Source organism: Arachis hypogaea, chromosome 8 (assembly GCF_003086295.3).
Source record: "Arachis hypogaea cultivar Tifrunner chromosome 8, arahy.Tifrunner.gnm2.J5K5, whole genome shotgun sequence".
Classification (NCBI taxonomy): Eukaryota; Viridiplantae; Streptophyta; class Magnoliopsida; order Fabales; family Fabaceae; genus Arachis; species Arachis hypogaea.
Window position 1 is genome coordinate 26,199,747 of NC_092043.1, and position 22,470 is coordinate 26,222,216.

At 30.0% G+C, this 22,470-nt stretch overlaps 1 protein-coding gene across 1 annotated transcript; it reads right to left on the minus strand.

Annotated features, from left to right (window-relative positions):
* Positions 1–8,039: 8,039 nt before the first annotated feature.
* Positions 8,040–12,953, minus strand: LOC112706615 (probable E3 ubiquitin-protein ligase ARI7). Its single transcript, XM_025758009.2, has 15 exons — positions 12,506–12,953; positions 11,947–12,071; positions 11,757–11,862; positions 11,533–11,623; positions 11,017–11,189; positions 10,665–10,769; positions 10,482–10,570; positions 10,254–10,361; positions 9,965–10,055; positions 9,782–9,871; positions 9,600–9,647; positions 9,257–9,328; positions 9,077–9,176; positions 8,862–8,988; positions 8,040–8,760 (listed from the first exon to the last, which is right to left on the minus strand). Exons 1-15 carry the CDS (start codon positions 12,677–12,679, stop codon positions 8,490–8,492), a joined length of 1,770 nt encoding a protein of 589 aa, XP_025613794.1. The 5' UTR covers positions 12,680–12,953; the 3' UTR covers positions 8,040–8,489.
* Positions 12,954–22,470: the final 9,517 nt, after the last annotated feature.

Consider the following 22,470-nt stretch of genomic DNA (forward strand, 5'->3'; position numbering starts at 1 on the left):
TATAAGTGTTACATACAAAATTATAAATATTAAATTAAATAAAAAAACTTTGACTTACTAGTTTTTTAGCATTACTTTATCAATTAATTACTGTATAAAGGAAAAATAATATTCATTTAGATACTAATTAGATAATATAAACTATTAAAAATATACTCGAATAATTTTGTTGTTGATAAAAATATTACTGAATTTTGTTATCAACAAAAATATCTTCAAATAATTTAAAAACGTAACAAAAATATTTAAAAAAAATTATTGTTTTATAAGTGACAAATAATCTTTGTATTTGACAAACTTCTTGTGCATTTGGTCTAGGAATGACAATACCACCCGAACCTGTGGGTACTCATCCCTCCCCTACCCGCACCGGGAAGGGTTTTTAGCAGGGCGGGTTCTTGGGAGGGACGGGACGGGTCGGGTTTAGGTAATACCCGCCCCGCTATATATGTAATATATATAATTTTAATATATAATATGTATAATATATATAAAATAATTAGTCAATAATTAATAATATTGTATTATATTTAAATTTTTATTTTAATTTATGTTATGTATGTGACGATGGTTATATAAATTTTGAAATTTAATTTTATTTATTGGATTTTAATAATTATAGGGGCGGGCGGGTTAGGGTTCAACGTTTTACTACCCGCGGATAGAAGCGGGGCGGGTTCTATGCGGGTTATTGTACGGCGGGGCAGAGTCGAATAGAGTAAAAATCTGCCCCTACTCGCCCCGTTGCCACCCCTAATTTGGTCCAAAATTTTATAAAAATATTTAGATAATTATTTAAAAAATATACATAGATAAAAATTTGTTCTCTATATTTTTTTAAAAAAATATTATTAGTTGTTGACATAAAAATCACAAAAAAATTATATACTTAGCAAAAAATTATCAAATTTCAAGTATAAAAATATCTTATTTTTCTAATTATGTTTGCAAAAAATAGAATCAAAATTTAAATTTTAAAGTATTTTTTTAGAATACATATTTAATTTTAGATATTTTTGTCGCGTTTTTAAATTATTTAAAAATATTTTTGTCGATAACAAAATTTGAGTACATTTTTATCAATAACAAAATTATTCGAATATATTTTTTATAATTTACCCAATTAAATATATAACAAAAACTCACATACAATTATTTTTATATAAAATTAATAACTAAAAATTATTAAATAATTTAATATATTAAACTAGATTATAATATAATAATTCTCAACCATTAACTTCTTATAAAATTACACGTGAATCGTAACCTAAATATTATATGATATTAATAATATTATTCGTTTAATCGCAATATTAAAACAAAGAATCATCATCATTAGAAAATGGAGATTCTCATACTTATTTGATAATATTACCCATCTTTTCTATAAATTTATATAAATATATAATACAAAAAAAATCATATATAAAATGTTAAGAGACCAATGTTTTTTTAAATATTATTAACTAATATTTGATTTTTATACTATTAAAATTTAAAAAATTTAGAATTTATTAATCTTTAATATTTAGTGTTAACTAAATAAACTAAATATAAATTTTATTAATCATATAATATTATTTATTAAAATAAAGTGATATTATTATTTTTCTAATAAAAATATAGTATATCATTTACTTGATTAGTATATTAAATTCTTAAATAAATTTAATACATATAATATTGAGTGGAGATATTCAATGATTTAGAGCATAGATGTTGGCATGTTGCAGCAGCCAGTCGACAAGTTGGATGTGCAAGTTGGCGCACGTGACAAAAAGTGTCAGAGAGAGAGAGTTCAGTGGATTTGGCGCATTCTTCCTTTTTTCTCCTCAAAACAGTCTCTAACCGCTTCACCTCATCATCATCACTGTCTCACATTTATAAATCCATTGAATTCAGCACCTTCTCCCTCACATCATTACTATATATATGTTCTTACAAATCTATGCTTGTGTTCATTCCCCTTCGTACAATAATAGTAACATAGTGATGGTGATGATGATGAGTAGTACGGCGAGTTTCACGGAACAGATGTATCTGTGTGTGGCGATCTCAGTAGTGGCGATTTTGTATGTGTCTCTCATAGCACTTGAATCTCAATGGACAAATCATGGTGGCGCTTGGTTGCACCAAGATAACTACAACTTCCCGCTTCAAACAACTATCTTATCAACATTTGAGACTTGAGACCCTTAGCTTCCATTCATATCATAAATCCTTCTTTATCTTTTTCTTTTTTATTTATTTTCTTTTCTTTTTTGTGTACGTTGGTTGTCTATACTCTATGTATCCAATTTTGAACTGTACTTCGGAACAGAACATTGATCATTGTATGTTAATATGTTATGTAAAGATTTTGAGCTTTGACCAAATTGTAAGAAATATGAGTTATTTTGAGCTTATTAACGGGATTTTTTGAAAATTGTATAATCTATTTTTGTTGATGAGTTGTTGATTCTGGTAGTCAATTTTTTTTATTATTTTGAGTTGATGCACTCATCTCCTACTTCAGTTGCTTTTTCTTGGGTTAATTTTTATGATTGTTGTTGTATGTATTCTGATTTTCAAGTTAATTGTATGAATTCTGAGTTAATTATATGAATGTTGGATTCTAAGTTTATTTTATGGACATTAAACTCAAATTGGATTTTTTTTTATTTTTTAAGTTTTTGTTGTCTCAAATTCGTTAATTGGATTTTTTAGTCCCTTTTCAGTAAATTTTTTAAACATTGTAAGATTAATATTTATTTTTGAGTTTTTTAATCTGTTGTTGATTTTTCTAAATTTGAGTTGATGATGCTATACTGCACAATTTCACTACATTTTTTACGCTGTTGCTTTTTTCTTTTTTTGTTTTAATAACTTTTATGGAGCTAGCATCAGGATGGTAGAACATTATTTTTTAGTGCATTTTAATTTTTGTTGGTTACAAATGTTGATGTTTGAAGTTATTTGTAAATTTTTAATGACATTTTATTACGTGAACTTGTTATTTTTTGAATTTTATTAGTTGATAAATTATTTAAATTATTAAATTTTTAATAATATTATTTATATTTAATTAAATTATTGGTTGAATTTTGATTAAATTTTGAACCATTAAATTAATTGTTTTATTGATCGATTAAAAACTAAAACAACCATTCCCGTAAATCTAACAAATTATTATCGTACATAGGAATATATAAGAGTACATGAGAGTACCTAAAAATAAACTATATTTAACAATGGTATTCTAGAATTTAAAGTCTAAATAATGTGTTTGAGAAAATAATTTTTTTATTAAAAAAAGAATCCTATGTGTATATCTTGGAGAGGTTCCATCATACACACTTAAAAATTTTATTATATTATACATGTTAATTATGAATCAAGAATTAGTTTTTCTTTAAATTTGGTGCAAGATATGGCGGCACAAGGGAATGGTTCTGTAGTTTGGTGGCTGAACATCACACTAGTTGATTTTGATAGAGTGGCTTTTGGTGGCACCTTCATCGATAGAACTCTGTAAATACAGCTTATTTATGTATATTCTTATGTACTCCCAATGTACTCTTATTTCTGGTTATATATCAAAAGTCGAATTTGGCAGCCCAAACTCAGATAGACTTCATATATATGATGTACAAATAAACAATAATTTATGTGCACTTGTTCATGTGTGTCATTCTTTCATGTTTTTCTCATATTTTATTTATTTACATGTTTTTTTACAACCTACATGCAGAGATACTTTGAGATTTTGTCTATGACCGGAAATTGTGTGGCTCAAGGGATGATTCTCCAGCTTGGTGGCTGAACATCACGCTGGCTGGTTCTGATAGAGTGGCTTTTGGTGACACCTTTACCAATAGATTGATAGTCTCTAACACCGTAATTGTAAGAAAATTTGACTTATTCCTTAACTTACTTTCATCGTATTGTATAGCACCATGTCACTAACTTTGTAACCTTTTTGTAACTTATCCTTTAGCTTCTTATGATGAATTTTGTGGAATAAAAGAAAAAGAACACCAAGAAAAACGATGAAACTGTAACTTCTGTATATTCTTATGTATTTTTTGAGACTATAATAATAATAGTCATTATTAATTTTTCAACTATTCTTCTCACCCAATCCAATATTTATAAAAATGCATCGTGAAGTTGGACACCAAGTCTAAAAAAGTTGGACACTAAACTTGAGTAACTTTATATATTGTTTGATTAAAAGTATTCTCTGGATAATTTTGTCTTGATTGTATAAATAATTATGTCATTTAAAAAATTTATAAATTATATATATTAAATATTTGTTAAATTATTACACTTTATATATTATGTATTTTTTATGTATTTCTACTAAAAAAATTATCTTAGATTATGTATACCTTATATTATGTATTTTTTATGTACTCCCACTATTAATAAAAAAATAATTTATATAACAATTATATTCAAAAGATTCGTATAAATAACCTAGCTAATTGGAAAGAAATAATTGGAAAGGAGACTGCTCTAAAAATAACAATGAGTATAAAAATAAATTAGATAAAATGTTAAATTGTTAACAATAGACATGGTGGAAAGAGACTGTTACATATGCCTATGGCATGTTGTCTAAATTTTTCTTTCCTTGATTTGAAACTTCTACCGTCAATAATGCAATAAAAATGCTTAGATTAAGACACATTTAAAGAAATTATAATGCAGAAAAAATGCAAGTAAGATCACACTGTAATAAATAATACAACATCAATAACCACAAGGCTTTCTTTTAGATAATGTTGGTTACATGGATAAAACAACGCCTTAATTCTCCATCGTAAATCTTAACGGTGTTTAGCCCCAAATAGTTAGGAGTGTTTAAATCTAAACCAATCTAAATTAAACCGTTCATTCAATTCAATGCAATCTAAACCGAAAACCATTAAAACCGTACTAATTTGGATTTGATTGGATTCTATTTTTTGGAAACCGCTAGATCGGATCAGATTTCAGATCTACTTTTCACAACCGATTTAATCCAATTCAAACCGCATAATATGTTATAATAGTATTATTTTATTATTATATTTATAATTATATTTATAACATATTCAATTTGTTATACATTTTTATAATTTTTATGTATTATTATTATTTAATAAATATTTTATGTTCAAAATGTGATTTATTTTAACTACCCTATAATTTTATTTCTATTCGTATGTTATCGTTGGTTTGTTAAGATATTGGGACTTACTATGTTATTATGGTTATTTAAAATTTGATGTTTAGACTTGTTATATATATTTAATTTTTTTAATTTACAAAACCGCAAATCCAATCCAATCCAAACCACTCGAAATTGGATCGGATCGGATCAAATTTTTCAAAAAATCATCCAATCCAAACCGCACCGCAAGTAAACTTAATGTTCGGATTGAATGAGTTTTTTTTTACTCAAAACCGATCCAAACCACACCGCAAACACCCCTACAAATAGCTATACGTGAAATGTTGGGGACAAATTAAAAAGGTAAAAGAATAATAAAAGTATTAATTGGATAAGTAAATTGAAGAAAAAAAATATAGGTAAAAGTTATACGTGAACGTAGTAACTAATGAAATCGAGGGTGTTGAAGGTAAAAAAATAATAACAGTAAGAGAAATATAATAAAGTGTATTGAAAGGTTAAAAAAAAACATTCTAACAGAATAATTAGAATAAGGCTAAATTGACGGACTGACCATCAGAAAACAGTACTCATAGACATACTCAAAATAATATTATACAAACAAAAATTAATATAAAATTAAATAAAATATAATTTAAATGAATACTTTAAAATATAATAAGATCTATAAAAAAATTATTTATCATTACTGGTTAAACTAATTATGATATTTTGACTTATGGCCATAAGAGTATATAATCGATAAAAAAAGATAAAAAATTAGAACGACTACAATAAAGTTCGCGGGAAGATACTCTATAAAAATATAGAATTCGCTGAGAGTATAGCAAAATTTTTAAAAATAATAAGGTTTGCCAGAAATGCGACAAACTCAGTTGAAATTCAAAAGAAAAAAACGTATTTCGAAATTTAAAGTCCGAATAATTTGTTTGGAATTTCTTTTATTTTATTATAAAAAAAATCCTTAATAATTCAGTTTTTTTTTTAATATAAAGTTTTATATTATGTATTTTTATAAATCTCTTATATTTGAAACTTGATATACTAAAGATGGCATCAAAGTACAAGAATTGTGGAAGCTTATCCCTTATGAGTTGACTGAGAGTCTTAGACAGGTACCATAATGTCACACTTTTAAATTTTCATTATCAGTTAGGATTTAACCGAGGCTATATGTTAAAGGTCGTTAAAAGTTATCAATCTCTTAGAATCCAAGAGAAAAGACTGCGGAAAAAAAATTATGTGTATCTAAAATTGTGTGAAGATATAAGTAACTAACCATTTAAAATGGGAGTTCTGTTGGATGGCCAAAACGTCGAGTTGAAGAAGACCGGTGGTAGAATGAAATCAAGTGGCATAAGACCAAAAGCTCCAATACGAGAGTTTATGTCACCAAAGAAGGGAAGCATTTGCTGCTACAGCAGTTCCAATAGCTGTACTTAGTGGCCTCAAAATTAATCTGGGTACTACCATAGTTATGTTAGTTCTCTTATTTGTATCTTAATTAATCACAAAAAGTAGCAAACTCAAACTACATAGAATATTGCTGCAGTGTAGCTACGTAGTACTTACCACTGCAACAGCTGCTAGATGTGTCATTGTGCATGTAAATAAACCACTTTGGCACTAATGGCTTCCCATTACTGTCCATAAAATTGGTTAAAATTTATATAAATATAGATTGCAAAAAAATTATATATAAAATATTAAGGACTAATACTTTTTAATAAATTAAATACATATATTATACAAAATGGGTATATCATTTACTTGACTAATATATTCAATCATTTATTTGGCATGTTGCAGTAGCCAGTGGACAAGTTGGATGTGCAAGTTGGCGCACGTGACAAAAAGGGGGTCAGAGAGAATTCAGTGGATTTGGCGCATTGTTGCTTCTCCCAAAACAGTCTCTAACCGCCTCACTTCATCATCATCACTGTCTCACATTTATAAATCCATTGAATTGAGCACCTTCTCTCTCTCACATCACTACTATATATATGTTCTTATAATTCTATACTTAACATAGTGAAAGTGATGATGATGATGAGTAGTAGTACGGCGAGTTTCACAGAACAGATGTATTTGTGTGTGGCGATCTCAGTAGTGGCGATTTTGTATGTGTCTCTCATAGCACTTGAATCTCAATGGACAAACCATGGTGGCGCTTGGTTGCACCAAGATAACTACAACTTCCCGCTTCAAACAACCGTCTTAACAACATTTGAGACTTGAGACTCTTAGCTTCCATTCACATCATAAATCCTTCTTTATCTTTTTCCTTTTTATTTATTTTCCTTTCTTTTTTTGTGTACGTTGATTGTTTATACTCTATGTATCCAATTTTGAATTGTGCTTCGGAACAAAACATTGATCATTGTATGTAAAGATTTTGAGGTTTGACCTCCATCGCTGTCACTATTGATTCTGAAAACTTACTCTAGAGGTTATTTGATTGCATACATAATTTTTTTTTTCACAGTATCCTCCAACTCGACAGGCTAAAGATTAATCCATCGCGGATTAAAATTCCATTTAAGAATCCGCCGCTAGTCAATGGGTTGATACATGCACAAGGCGGATTGTATACATAAACTTTACCTTTGTATTATATTATATTGTTTTATGTATTTGATTTTGTGGAGTTTGCTAAGAATGGGAGTGGACATAGAGACTTGGTCCACTTTAAGACTTTTCGGAATCCAGACATGCTGTTAACATAACGTATAATGATGAATGTTAATTAAATAAGGTTGAGCCCAACTGGATCAACAATCTTGTTTGTTTGCACTAGAATTTAATGCGCACAGCACAAAATGCAACAGAACTGTGCCGAATTCTCAATGTAACTATAAAAAGTTCACAGGTGATATAAATGTAAGGCTATGTTGGTATGATGTCCTTTATTCGTCATGATTTCTTAAAAAAACAACCAGCCCTGAATTTTTACATAACTGAATGTATCTTATAGAAGCAATATCAGCTGATTTGCTTTAAAAAAAAAAAAAGGAAATCGAGACACACAAACAAGTACATTTGTGTTTATCATGTGTTGTATATATTCAGTTACATAAGCCTGTAGCATAAACGCCATAAGGCCAAACGTGAATTTTAGGATAAAGACACTATATACATCAAATTGGTAGGTATTCAAATTAGGAGTGAATGGAGGAATCTTTTTTTGAGTGACACCCCCCAACATCCTGTTCACATTAAATAGACTTGCAAAATGCATCCACCATATGATAACTAGGAGAAGTAAATTGGTGCCTTGGCCTTGTCTACAAGATGTACAGGGGTTTCTAAAGGCAGGCCGGAATTTTCACCGGCGCTGTTGGTTGCAGATCTGGCACGTGGTGGCAGATTTCGCATTTGCATAGGTACATTGCTCACAGGACCAATGATTATCGTCTGTCATTCTACTACTAGCCATCGCCCGAAGAGTTCCCTTTCCTCTTCCACCGCTCCCCTTGCTGCTCCCTGCGGCATTTTTAGAGCTTGTCGCTTTGCTTGAAGCAGCTCCATTACTATCCACATCAGATAAACCATTCTCTAAAGCCCTAACTAAATTCTCAAAGTAGTTTCTAGTTACACTGCCAAAACAAAATAGGTTAGATGATCATAACCTGAAAAAACTCGTTAATAAAAACAGGCAACAAAGCAAATGATCAACAAAAACACAAGCAATATCTACCTGGTTAATCCAGCTAGTTTTGTGCGGAAGTCATTGAATTCTTTAGATGGGCCATCAGTATTAAGGAACAACTGTAGTTCCTTTTCAGCACATTGATGAAGTCGCTCCAAACCAGATTCTGCCTCACCTGGTGAAAAAATGGACTCGAAAATCAAACTTGCAGGAACCACTTCAAATGCAAGACGCTCCTAATAAATTCAGGTTGAGAATAAAACCTTGCAAGTACTCAAAAAACTGTTTTTTAGCATGTTCATGCTCAGGCAAGTAATATCCATATGCATACGTCCACTTCAGCACCCGTCGGCATTCAACTATCTGTAAACATGAAATAGGGATTAGGAAACTGCCTTTTCACAACAGTAAAAAATGGCAAGCAAACTATAACACTTATTTACCTGTAGCCAGGCCTCAGTTATGAACTTAAGCTGTGACTCCGGCTGGCATTGTGTGTCACTAAGCTTTTCAATCTGCCAAAAAACACAAGGATTACATGGTGATTTTATGATCCTGGCAACCCCATATTAAGCTCTACTTAGAAGAATGAAGATTCTAGAGCAGCAGTTTAAGAGCTTCTAAGGTAAACAGACTCTTGACACTGAAATAATCAATGGACTACAAAAGCAGCAACATGTACTACTAAAAAGAAAATTGTGCAATCTTATATAACATTCTTTCTGAAAGAGTTGCAAAAGACAGATACAAGCTAATGCAAAATATAGCAAATGTTATGTAACATACATGAACAGTTTGCATCTGGTGTAGATCTGCAAGAGCTTTTTGCCTCGACTGCCATAGAAAGAAAATTAATCATAAAGCATATAACAGTAAGAATCCTAGCCAAATATAAAACTAATCAATGAATTTAGATATGTGAAGAAAATATTTTCCTAGAATACTGATAAGTATAAAGTAGTGCGTACGGATTGATTGCTGGCCCATCGCTCATAATAATGCGTGTACCTCTCCAATGAATTCTTTGCCATTTCTCTTCTTCTTTCAGTTTCATCATACTACATGGAACAAAATTTAGATCATCAGCAGATATTATTTGAAATATAATTGAGGGGAAGAATGTGCAACAATAGTCTTTCGGTGCCCCTTACCACTCCCTCTTGTTTTGCTGCCTCATATCGATTGCAAGCATAAAAACCCCCAGTCCTCTCACCATGATCTGACCATGCACCGAGGCATAGCCTAAGATAATATATCATAAGACTCAGTGAGCACCCACATAAGCTTGAAGCATTTGAAAATAAAGACACATAAAAGATGAAAATAATTATAATTCATTATTAATCCCCAGAGAATATATTTAAACCCCCCCCCCCCCAACATAACAACAACAATGACAATTGACAATTGATAATGGAATATACTAAAAACAGAACATACCAGCAAAATTCAAATTTACAAGGTGGAGTACACGTCATGTGCATGCACCCTTGATTTTTTTCAATTGGTCGCTTGCACTTCGGACATGGCTTTGAGTTAGCAAGTATCCTGAATGTCATTAAGTGAATAGCTAGCTCAGGATCTCAAATGGTAAACTGGTAACTTATCCAAAAGCAATCTAGGCAGGAAAACTATATCTAGAGATATCAAAATATAATGTTTCCATACCAGTTCATGTTTTCAGATTCTGCACTATTTTTCAGAATCCACTTTGACACAGTGCCACAATCAACTGGACGATGAGCCTCCTCTGTGCACTGTATATCCAAAAACACATCTTATCGATCAGCAGAAACGAGTGTTCTGAAATGCAAAACCAAAAAAACCTGAAGAAACCCATAGACTACTTACATTCCAGCAAAAGCTATATGAACAGAGGCAAGATACATCATAATTTCCACTGCCAGCGTCAAAATTGACAGCATATTCACAGCCTGGAGCAGGACACCACTTGGTCTAGACAAAGCAAAGACAAGTAATGGGATTATTTTGGCAGCAAGACAAATGAGACAGAAACAACAACTAATTCTATTACTACCAACAATAATGTTTATACGAAGAGCATGGTATCGTCATATGTGACATGCTGATAACTAATGAAGATTCATTCATATCCATATCTAGTCGGGTAAAAATACTTTGGGTAACACAATGCCATTTGTTTACTATCAGTCAACGTCAAAATACAATAACTACAGCATACCTTCTTATTGTCTTCAATATATGACCTAAGAAGGTAACGGGCATACTTTTCTTTATCTTCATCAGGTGCTAAGAGATTAATCATGTCTTGATCAACAGCAGCGCCACAAGTGGGATCGGGACATCTCAGCATCAAACATCCAGGACCATCATTAATAGATGTGCTAATATATCCTAGAACATCAGAAAGATAGAAGAATGTGGTTTAAAAAAAAAAGAAAAGAAGGAAAGGGGAGGATACATCTGGAAGGAAAAAAAGGACGGCCCGGGGGGGAGGGGAGGGGGTGGGGATGGCATTTGCAATTTTGCATATGCCCAATAATAACATCCCAAATGTATAATTTCATTATCTTATACAGACTGTATCTGTAATCACAATAACAGAAGGATAGCAATCATAGCACATAGCCAATGAGTAATAGCTCAAATGGCATAGTCTCCCCATACTCAATTAAGAGGTTGCGGGTTCGAGTCTCCTATCTTTGATAAAAAAAAAATCATAGCACATAAGCAATACCTGCCCAGCAAGAAAAACAATAAGGATGGCCACAAGTAGCAGTTTGAATCTTGGTACGAGGATACGTTTCAAAACAGATGCCACAAGTTATCTGAGCAGAGGAGAAACAACAATAAGTAACGTAAGTAAAATATAAATCAAGATCAAGCAGCAGAAAAAATGAAAAATAAATGAAAAAAACCAGCTACATTAATGACATATTTTGGAATCATACACTATCTCACCTCTCTAGGATTAGGATGCTGGACAACTGGCTTCTCCAACAAACCAACTGTTTTACGGACTCGATCTTCGTCAGCAAACCAGGCATCGTGCACTTTACTAACACTCCTGCAACACCAACACATCTCTCGTTTAGTACATGATAGAGTCATCAAACTAGATTGCACAGAACCAATAGGAAAAGATATTTACCAATTGTAATGACGAAGCAGGATACTTGCAGCAACTCGTGATATTGAAAGAACGGTTGCCACTCTAGTGATGTCATCTTCCTGCCTTTGCTGAATATCCGATTCCTTCAATATGGTAAAATTTTGCTGGAATCCAGACAAGGAACCGTAAATTAGAGAAGGGAACAAAGAAACCATCTTCACCATTTACACCAACTTCCTTTCAACATATCAACTTGTTTCACTTTCAGTAAACGATTACTTACTACACTGTACTATCAAGATCAAGTGAGAACAAAAACTTCTGACCAACCAACACTTCCACCGATATAATTCCAAAATTTTTCCAACTAAAGTAAACCAAATTAGTACTAATAATAATAATTGTTTAAAGCTTCAAAATCAGTCCTTTATCTCTTTCTTCTACATCCACACTTGAGTGCAGTCAAATCATCCAACTCACAAGTCCAATTAACTCAATCGAGCTCATAGTCAAAACAAAAGAGCAACATTCCCAGCTCAACAACACAATGAGGAGTACAAAAAATCACGAAATTGAGAAGTAAAGAGTAGAGTTATACCTCAGGGCGGCGAGACTCAATCCTATCAGAATCATCAGCATCGTCGAAGTAGTCATCGGCATCGTCATCGTAGTCATTGTAATCCATGGGAGCTTCTTCGGTCTCGCCACTGTAGAAATCTTCGTCGAGTGACTCCACATCGTTGGCGTCGTGCATATCGTCCTCGGAATCCATGGAAACCCTAGATACGTGCAAAGGAATTCGAAGGCAATCGATGAAGGATTACGATGGCGGAGAAAATCTAGGGCAAAGCCGAGGGGGTTAGGAATGTAGAGGAAGAAGAAGGAAGAAGGAAGAAGGAAGAAGGAAGAGAAGAACGAACAAAAAAATAAAGTGTTCCTTTTTTTTTTCCTTCGATCCTTCTTTCAGAGGTTTAGAAATTGGAAGATTATATATGGGATAAAAATCATAAAATAAAGAGTTTAATTTGGATGAGATCGTGTGGAAATTGCAATGAATAAAGAAACCTACTATAAATAATAGAATTTTTTAGTAATAGATTTGAAAATATTTACTTTTGTTGATGTCATAATATATAATTAGTTATTTGGCAAGTTTTTTTTTTGTAAATCATTATTTTTATCCATAAGAATATATTTAAAATAAAATATTATTAAAATTTATTTTATTTGAAATGAATTGAATTTATTAAATTTCATTCTAATTTTGAGATTTACTATTTTTATTATTTTAGTGTCTCGTATTCAAAATTTACTATACTAATTTTTGAAAAAGTACTATATTGGTCTGTGAACTTTTTTTTGCGTTGAGTTAATTCTAACTTGTCAAGTTAAATATAAGTAAAAACAATGTCATTTTGGATAATAAAAGAAGATAAAATGATTTGCATATTATATAAACTCTTCTTCGTCTTCTTTTTTTTTTCCTGTTTAAGCGCCAAAATGAAACGAGTCATTTAGTCTTTGTCCAACATGGTAAGTCAGAATATTTCATTCAATGACTCAATGTTATAAAGAGAGTTAGGTCTCAGAGACTAATATAATGAATTTTATATTTGAGGGACTAAAGCAGTAAAATCCGAGAATTTAAGAGACCACTTTAAAAATTTAGTAGAATTGAATTCGAAATAATTATTGTATTTGAAATTAGTATAATCAATTTATTTTAGAGTGAAACCTCGTCCTGGTCTCTAACAGTTTCATGAAACTCCTTTCTGCCCCTTAACGAAAGCATAATCCCACGCGACTCCTATCTATCACTTTCATTAGACATCCTAACTCTTCCATCAAAGTATCCGTCAATAGAAGGAGTATAACCCCAACCCAGTCCCTAATCATCACCAACATCTACCACCATTCTCTGCATTCTCTCTTTCTCCTTTCTACTATTTTTGGCCACCACCATCACCAACATTCACCACCATTCTTTGTTTTAGCTGCACCACTCCACTGCCATCATTTTTCTTCTTTTTGACCAAACCAAAACTATAAAGTCATATCTCTTCTCTTACATCTCTGTTCACCATCAACAATTCTAATCCCGTCACAGCTACCCTCTCCCTTTTTTTCTCTTTATTCTCATAATCCCTTTCTCATTAGCTTGCTCCTGTCTCATAATCCTTCTGTTTTACACTAAATTTTAAATCTGTATCTCAAGTAAAGAACCTTACATCAAACAAATTAAAACACTGACACACTCCATAATCACCAAATAACTCTTTCACATAAAAATCGACATTTTAGATAAATATCCATACTCAATCATCAAAATCTATAAACGGACAACTCATAAGATCATATCCCAAACCAAATTTAAGTATTTAAACAGATAAAATTATCCAATTAAAAGGAGGTGGCAATGAGTTGGTGTAGCGAAGAAGGAAAAGGAGAAAGAGAACGAGGAGGAAGAGGAAGAAGAGGAGGAAGAGAGGAGGAGGTAGATTGGTGTAGTGAGAACAGAGAATGGTGATTGATGTTAGTGATGATAATGGCAAAAAATAATGTTAAAGAGAAGGAGAAATGAGAGTTGGCATGATGGTGTTCTAATTTGTAAAGAGGAAGAGATGAGAAAAGAGAAGAAAAAGGGACAATTTGTCCGATTAAATATGTTGACTTAACGGTCCACGTAGGTAAAATCGGTTACTTCTATACGGAAATATTAATAGAGGGGGTAGAAGATCTCACAGAATTAATCGTTAGAAATCGCGATAAAATTATGTTTTTGTTAAGGAACGAAAAAGAATTTTGTAAAATTGTTAGGAATCGGGGAATGAAATTTTTACTTTTTACTTTATACTTTTATTATTCATAATACAATTTTTATCATTATAAATAATTATTATCAAACTATCACCGATAGTTTTTGTTCATAAGTAGGGTTAGTTTAAATTTATAGACAAATGAAAATCAAACCAATATAATTTAATTGATTTGGATTGTATTGGGTAAAATGATTTTTTGTAGGTCAACCTGAATTCATCTGAACAAATTAAATTTGTGTTGGGTTAGTTCAAGTAATCGTATATCCATTGAAAATTAAATTCTAAGAAAAATAAGGGGTAAATATGTAATAATAAAAAAAAGGAAAAATAGGTGAATTAAAAATTACAATGCATCAACAAATACATAGTTAAATAAACAAATTCCAATATCCATAACTTGAACAAGAAGGAGATGGTTACTAATCGAATAAAAAATCATGGTTAAGATAAAAAAATAAATATATATTATTTTTTAATATAAATATAAATTTAATTGAGTTGATTTGATTCTGTAATCATTAATCCAATATCTGAACTAATTAAGAATTTGTTTAATCAAGTTGTATCTGATTAGTCGATGGATATATGAATTAATTAAAGAACAATACTACATAACTAAAATATTATAGATAATAAATATAAATATATGACTAATAATATTTATATTTATATAAGAGAATATGAATTACTCTCTTAATTTAATTGACGTAATTAATTTCTTTTTATAATTAATTATCTTTTCTTATTTAATTATACTAAAAGTTAATTCTAAATTTAATGCGAATCAGATCGTAAAATTTTTTTCTTCATTATTATTACATATATTTATAATTGTATAATTTTTTCTCCCAAAAAAAATTTTTAAATTCTTATATTTTTAATTAAAAAAAAACTCAAATCACCTCAACACATTTTATAAAAAATAAAATATTTTAAATTTGATCAATTTTTATTTATTAAAAATTAAAAATATCCAAAATTATTGATTCATGACCTGCAAAATAAAATAATAAATAATAATAAATTAGCACCAATTTATTGATTATGGATATTATATATATAAAATTTTAAATATTATACGTATAAAAATATGGATGTTAAATTAGAAAATTTAACAACTTCTGGTATACAACTCATATTTTACATATAGACTATTATAAAATAAAAAAATAAAATATAAATTATAAATAAAAATTAAAAAATAAAATTTTAAAAATAATTATTAACTCCTCATATTAAAATTAATAAATAAGTATACATATGAATAGTAAATAAAAATATTAAAATTATGACCCTTTAATGTACATATAAAATAATTTGAAATATATAACAAGATATATAGTTTAAAATTTGGTAATATTAATAGTAAAAAATTGTTAATTATAAATATTATATGTATAAAATAATGAATGTTATAAATATGAAATTATAGATGTTATTAATATAAAATTTTGGATGTTATGTATATCTTACTTAATTATAGATGTTGTGTGTATGAATTTGTGGATGTTATGAATAAATTTGTCAATTGAATAAATTAATTTAGGTATTTGACATTTTCTTTTTCAAATCTAATTATAGTAAAATTTAAAAATATATATGAATTAAAATAAATCATTTTCACTTTAAAAAACATGAAATAAATTTTTAAATTATCAAAGACGGTGATTTAAAAAATTATATGTTGATTAAAATGTATAATGTCTTCAAAAATAAAATATTAAAATATTTTGAATCATGATTTATTAATATATATGTAAAATAATTTGAAATACATAATAAAATATAGTTTAAAATTGAATAATATTAATTATAAAAATCATGTGTATATATATAGATGTTACATAATAAATAAAAAATGTGCTTTATTATTATAATATAAATTAAATACTATAAATATAAATTATGTGTATTCATTTAATAAGAAAATAAATTAATAAACGTATGTGCTTATAAATTATAATATGCTATTTAATATATGTAATTAATGTTTTCATATAGAATAAATATTGCAATAAAAAAATAAGCGCGTTAAAAGATCGCAATTAAATTTTGCTCATCTCATTAAATAAAGTTAAAAATAAAAGATTTTGGCTGATTTTGGTTCCTAACTTTTTCCTTAATTAAATCAGGTTGAATCGATATTAATAAAATAATTAGGTATTTCTACTCAGAATAAAATCAATAAACACATAAGATCATCTCCAGTAAAGAATTCATTTTAATCTTTATTTATGATCCACTTATTATAAAAAATAACTCAACATTAGTTTTTGCGTCATAAACAATAAATAGAAACTCAAAGAATCTCTCTCTTCTCCATTAGAAGGAACTAACTTTAATCCCTATTGTGGTCCCACTTAATTAATTAATTAAAGTAATTAAAATTAATATAATAATTATTTTTATAATAATATTATTTAAATTTATAAATTCAAAATAATTCAATATTATAAAATATTAAAATAAATAACTTAAATTTGATTAATATTTTAAATTTTATAAATAAAAATAAATAATCCAACTAAAAATTATTTTATAATATGTAAAAATTAAATTTATTTTTTATGTAAAATAAATTTAATTAATTATGATTTAATATAACAATATAAATAATATTTGATATTGATTTAACATAATTATTTATATTAATTATAATTTAATATAACTAATTATTAAATAATTAATATAAATAATTAATTAAATAGATATATAAGTATTTAATGTAATAAATTATTATAATTATTAATAAATTAATTATAATTTAATTATTTAATATATATATTTAATATATTTTTTATTTTTTATTAACTTATCACATGACATGATTTTATTGGTTGTTACAAGTTCCTGTTTAGAGGGATTCTCAAACTTGATCCACGTGAAGAGTCCTCCTTTCCTTTTCATTCCAATGATAATTGAGTCCCCATTTGTCAAAAGAAGAACTCTATTTCTTAACATTGGAGTTACTCTAACACCCATAATTATAGTCACTAGACCTCTAGCTACAAACCATTTTTGAACCTTTTTTTTCAAACTTTTTCCTTTTATATCAATTGTAAAGATTAAAAATGACTTTTTACATTTTTAACATATCAAATATTTTCAATTTCAACTAAATTCTATAAAAAAATTTAGGTTTAGTTATAATGTAAATTTTTGCGAATCAATTTAATTTATATTTTTTGTGATTTCAAACAAAGAATTTGATTTATGTCCAAAGCAATTTCAATTTTATTTTGTACAATTACTAAATTAAATATCAAAATTATTTATACTGTATCTATTATATTAAAAATTTAGAAGCAAATTTATCAAATATTGTATTTATTGTTAACAGAACATGATTATTTGAAGTCATGCTTGCTTATGTTACCAATGATAACTTAACACACACACAAAAAAAATCAAATCCACATAATTCTATACCTTTTGAATAGTTACAACAGTATGATCTAATTTTTTTATGGTGAGATATATACAATAGGATATGCAGTATGCTAATTTAGACTATACTTGAAATGTGACTAAATTCAAGTGAATATCAGAATTACACCTTTTTTTTTACAATTAATGTAATTTAGTTAGTATTTACATCATCTAAAAAAGGTGAAATTATTTACTTCCTTGTTGTATACAGGCAAGTCTATCATTATTATTTATTTATTTCCCATCCAATATCAATATATTTGACTTGTCCAGCTAAGAAACTTAGCTATCAAGTACTACAAATTAGTAAACTCCAGATAATAATAATCGATCAGTTTGGAAAGCTCCAAATTAATTGATGATTATTAAATATTATTAAAATAATTAATTATAAAATTATTAATTTAATTGTTAATTAATAATTTTTTTGTGCAGATTTTGTGTTAGGTTAAAAAGAAAAATGACAAGCCTAATATAATTGAAGAAATTTAACCTTAGATATAAAAATGTTTTAAAATTGTGGCTAAATTACTATCACACTAGTTGAGCCAGATTCAATCATTATTAGCCCAAATCAATTTAGATGAGAGACCAACTAACTTGGTCCAAAATTAAAAAAGAGAGAAGAAGCTTTGCATGATTAGTTCGGTCACACACTTTCTCTCATTTGGTGAATTTCAAATTTATTCAACTTATATTAATTGCATTAGAACCATGAGAAAGAAATAGCAATTTATTTGATTGTCATCATTGATGACACATTATTAAGTAAAGGGAAGTGGGAAACTTAATTCATTTTTTAATTCTCTTTCTTAGTTCATTAAAAATTTTCTTTCTTCTCTCTCTTCTCTCATCACTCTCGGTCATGTCACAGAGAAGAAGAACAAACAAGTTATCAGTGATAAGCTACTATAGCAGTGGAGCTACAAGCAAGGAAAAGCCATAGTGATGACGGCATTAAGAAAAAAAAGATCCATAGTAGGGTGTGGCTGAGATCTTTGCCACTTATGGTAAGAAGTGGTGAGGAAGTCTCAAACTCTCCTTACCCGAAAATGGAGAAGATCAACTCGATCAGAAGAAGAAGATCCCTTGGAAGCATGGCTCGTCTCTACTTTTGATCAACCACCACAGGAGGTAGCTACTGTAGCTACGTGGAGGATGAGACAGAAGATAAGAGCAAGAGGAGCTGTTAAGCATCAAGGACTCATTAAGGGCTAGGAATCCTTCTTGAGGAGCAAGTCAAGATGGAAGGCCCGAATTGATGAAGATTGGTGTGAAGGGATGACACAGAGGTAATTCCATGTTGGATTTTACATTCGGTTTCCTCTCCTCTCTCTCTGGCCAAACCGATTTTTTGCTTCAAGAAGAATAAGATTAGCTTGGTTCAAGAGTTTCAACCTTGGAGGCTTTCCCTTCTATAAATAAAGGAGAACAGCCAGGGATTGAAGTAAGGAAAAGAGTGAAAGCACAGTGTTCTTATAGCTACCCAAGCTAACAGAAGTTCTTCTCCTTCAATATTCTTCATTTTGTATTTTTCTGTTTAGTTTTGTCTGTCTTGAGTCTCATGAAAAAAAAAATAAACAGTGAGATTTGTATGAAAAAGTCATAGAGCAAAAAAAAGACAGAGTATACAAAATTAAAAGAAAAAGCCATAGATGTCCTTAGAGGTCCTTTGTACATCTTTGTTGTGTTTCATGATTTTGTGAGAATTCCTTTGCAAGTTGGGTTAGCACTTAGCAGTTGAAAGCTTGGTGGGTTACCAAGTCAAGTTCAGGATTGGGGTTAGATTCTGGACTTGTCCCGGATATGAAGGGTAGTTCCTAAGGAGAAGTGGTGTTTGTAATCATATGATTATAGTGAATTTCCATCGTTGTTGTGATGGAGACTGGATATAAGTTGCATTGCACTTGGCAGCTGAACCAGGATACTTCGTGGTGTGACTCTCTCTCTCTCTCTCTCTCTTCTATTCCATTTTTGTTTCTGCTGCATAGGAGATAAAACTGGAAAATATCTCTTGCCTGGTTACGAGATAAAAAGAAAAAGTTTCATGGCTAGGTACAGACAAAAAGCAAAAATTCTCCAGAAGTTATTTCAAAGGCCAGCAAGTGTTAATAAGTAAAAAAAGGGGCTAAGATTTAACTCCCTTCTCTTAGCCACTGATAATCATCAATTGGTATCAGAGCTTGGTCTCAAAGAGATCAAGCTTTGCAGCTTGGAGAAAAGATCCAGATGGTAGAAAATAGTGGCTCAAACCTGGTGTCCTACAATCTGACAGAAGGACAGTAAAGCAACAGACCTCCTCTTTTCAATGGGAAGAACTACACCTATTGGAAGGAAAGAATGAAGATTTTTGTGCAAGCTGTAGATTACAGACTTTGGAAGATCATCCTGGAGGGTCCTCAATTTCCAACCACCACAAGTGCTGAAGGAGTAGTTTCTCTTAAAGTCGAAGCTAGTTAGAACGAAGAAGACAGAAAGAAGGTGGAGCTCAATGCCAAGGCTATCAACTTGCTCAATTGTACAATCAGCTGCAAGGAATACCGATGGGTATCACGATGCACAACGACAAAAAAATTTTGGGACAAACTTCAAGTCACTCATGAAGGAACCACCATAGTGAAGAAGACTAGGATAGATATGCTGAACAAAGAATATGAAATGTTCTCAATGAAGGAAGGAGAATCAATAGATGAAATGTTTGAAAGATTCAACATCATCATTGTTGGCTTGGATGCTATGGGGATTAAGTATCCTGAATCTGTGCTTGTAAGGAGAGTTTTGAGAAGTCGCACAAAAGAGTGGGAAACTAAGGCATTAATCATATCTGAGAGTAGTGGTCTTGATTCCATGACATATGATGATTTGAGAGAAAATTTACTTGCTTTTGAAACCACTTATTTGAAAAATGATTCAAAAAGAAAAGGAATAGCTCTTACATCTGTTACTAACCCCCTCGATGATGAATCTAGTGATAATTCCTCTGAAAATAAATTTGTTTTGTTTGCCAAAAAATTCAGAAAAATGGTGAAGCTCAAGGAAAGAAGCAAGGGAAGCAGCTCAAGGAAACAAAAGAAAGATTTCAGCAAGGTGACATGCTACAACTGTAAAGAGACTGAGCATTTCAAATCCGATTGCCCTAAGCTGAAGAAGGAGGAGAAGCCAAAGAAGGGAAAGAAAAAAAGATTGATGGCTTCTTGGGAGGACTTGGAGAACGACTCAGAAGATGATGAAGAATCAGAAACCAAGTCCCAACCATGTCTCATGGCAAATCACATTGAACATGTAGTATTTTATAATCCTGATACTGAAGATCTTCATCTCATGATTGATTATCTTTCTGAAAAAATTAGATGCTTCTTGCTTGATAACCAAGATCTTGAATCACTTCTTAAAGCTGAAAACAGTTTTCTAAAAGAAAAACTGAGAGAAGATGAAACCGCTGTCAATCTTGTTGAAGAAAACAAGCGGTTGAAAGCTGAAATTAAAGGATGTGAAAAACAACATTCTGTGGTTGCACATCTAAACTGTTTTGAAGAAAATGAAAAGTTGCTTAAAGAGGTTAAAAGACTCAAAGAGGACTTAGCCACCTTTGTTCAAAGTTCAGAAAATTTACATCATTTATTGACTAGTCAAAAATCACTTTATGATAAAGTTGGGTTGGGATTTCACAGATCTGAAAAATTTGTTAAGAAACCTTCTTTTGCAAACATGGCATCATCTTCTAATGATGTAAAGTTTCAAAACCCAACAAGCTTTAGCAAAACTGCAACTCCAAGATTCTGTAGATTGTGCAATCAGAATGGTCATTTTCCCATTCAATGTTTCTTTAGTGAAAGGATGATTGGTGATAAAGTGTACAAGATTTTTTGTGATTACAATAGATTGAGACAAAGAAGATGGTTTAACGTCAAAGGATCCAAAAAGATTTGGATACCTAAGGTCACTTAAGCTTATTTTGTAGATGTGCCTAGCATCCAAGCAGAAGGACAATATGTGGTACATGGATAGCGGATGCTCTAGGCATATGACCGGAAAGGCAACCTTCTTCACTAAGCTTGATGAGTATGATGGAGGGTTTGTCACTTTCGATGATGATGGTAAAAGAAAAATAGTGGCCATTGGAAAAGTTGGTAAAAGTTCTCTTCTTTTATAAATGATGTTCTTCTTATTGATGGTTTGAAATACAATTTATTAAGTGTTAGCCACTTATGTGATCTTGGATATGAAGTCATTTTTAGAAAATTGGTGTGCTTAGTTATTTGTGAAAAATCTGGGATATTTTGTTTGAACCTAGAAGGTACAATAATGTGTATGG

Coding starts and splice junctions, on each gene's coding strand:
- LOC112706615 (XM_025758009.2), bottom strand. CDS start 12,679: ATGGATTCCGAGGACGATATGCACGACGCCAACGATGTGGAGTCACTC. Junction 10,571..10,664: donor CATATAGCTTTTGCTGGAAT/GTAAGTAGTCTA, acceptor TTGGATATACAG/TGCACAGAGGAGGCTCATCG. Junction 9,872..9,964: donor CAGCAAAACAAGAGGGAGTG/GTAAGGGGCACC, acceptor TGTTCCATGTAG/TATGATGAAACTGAAAGAAG.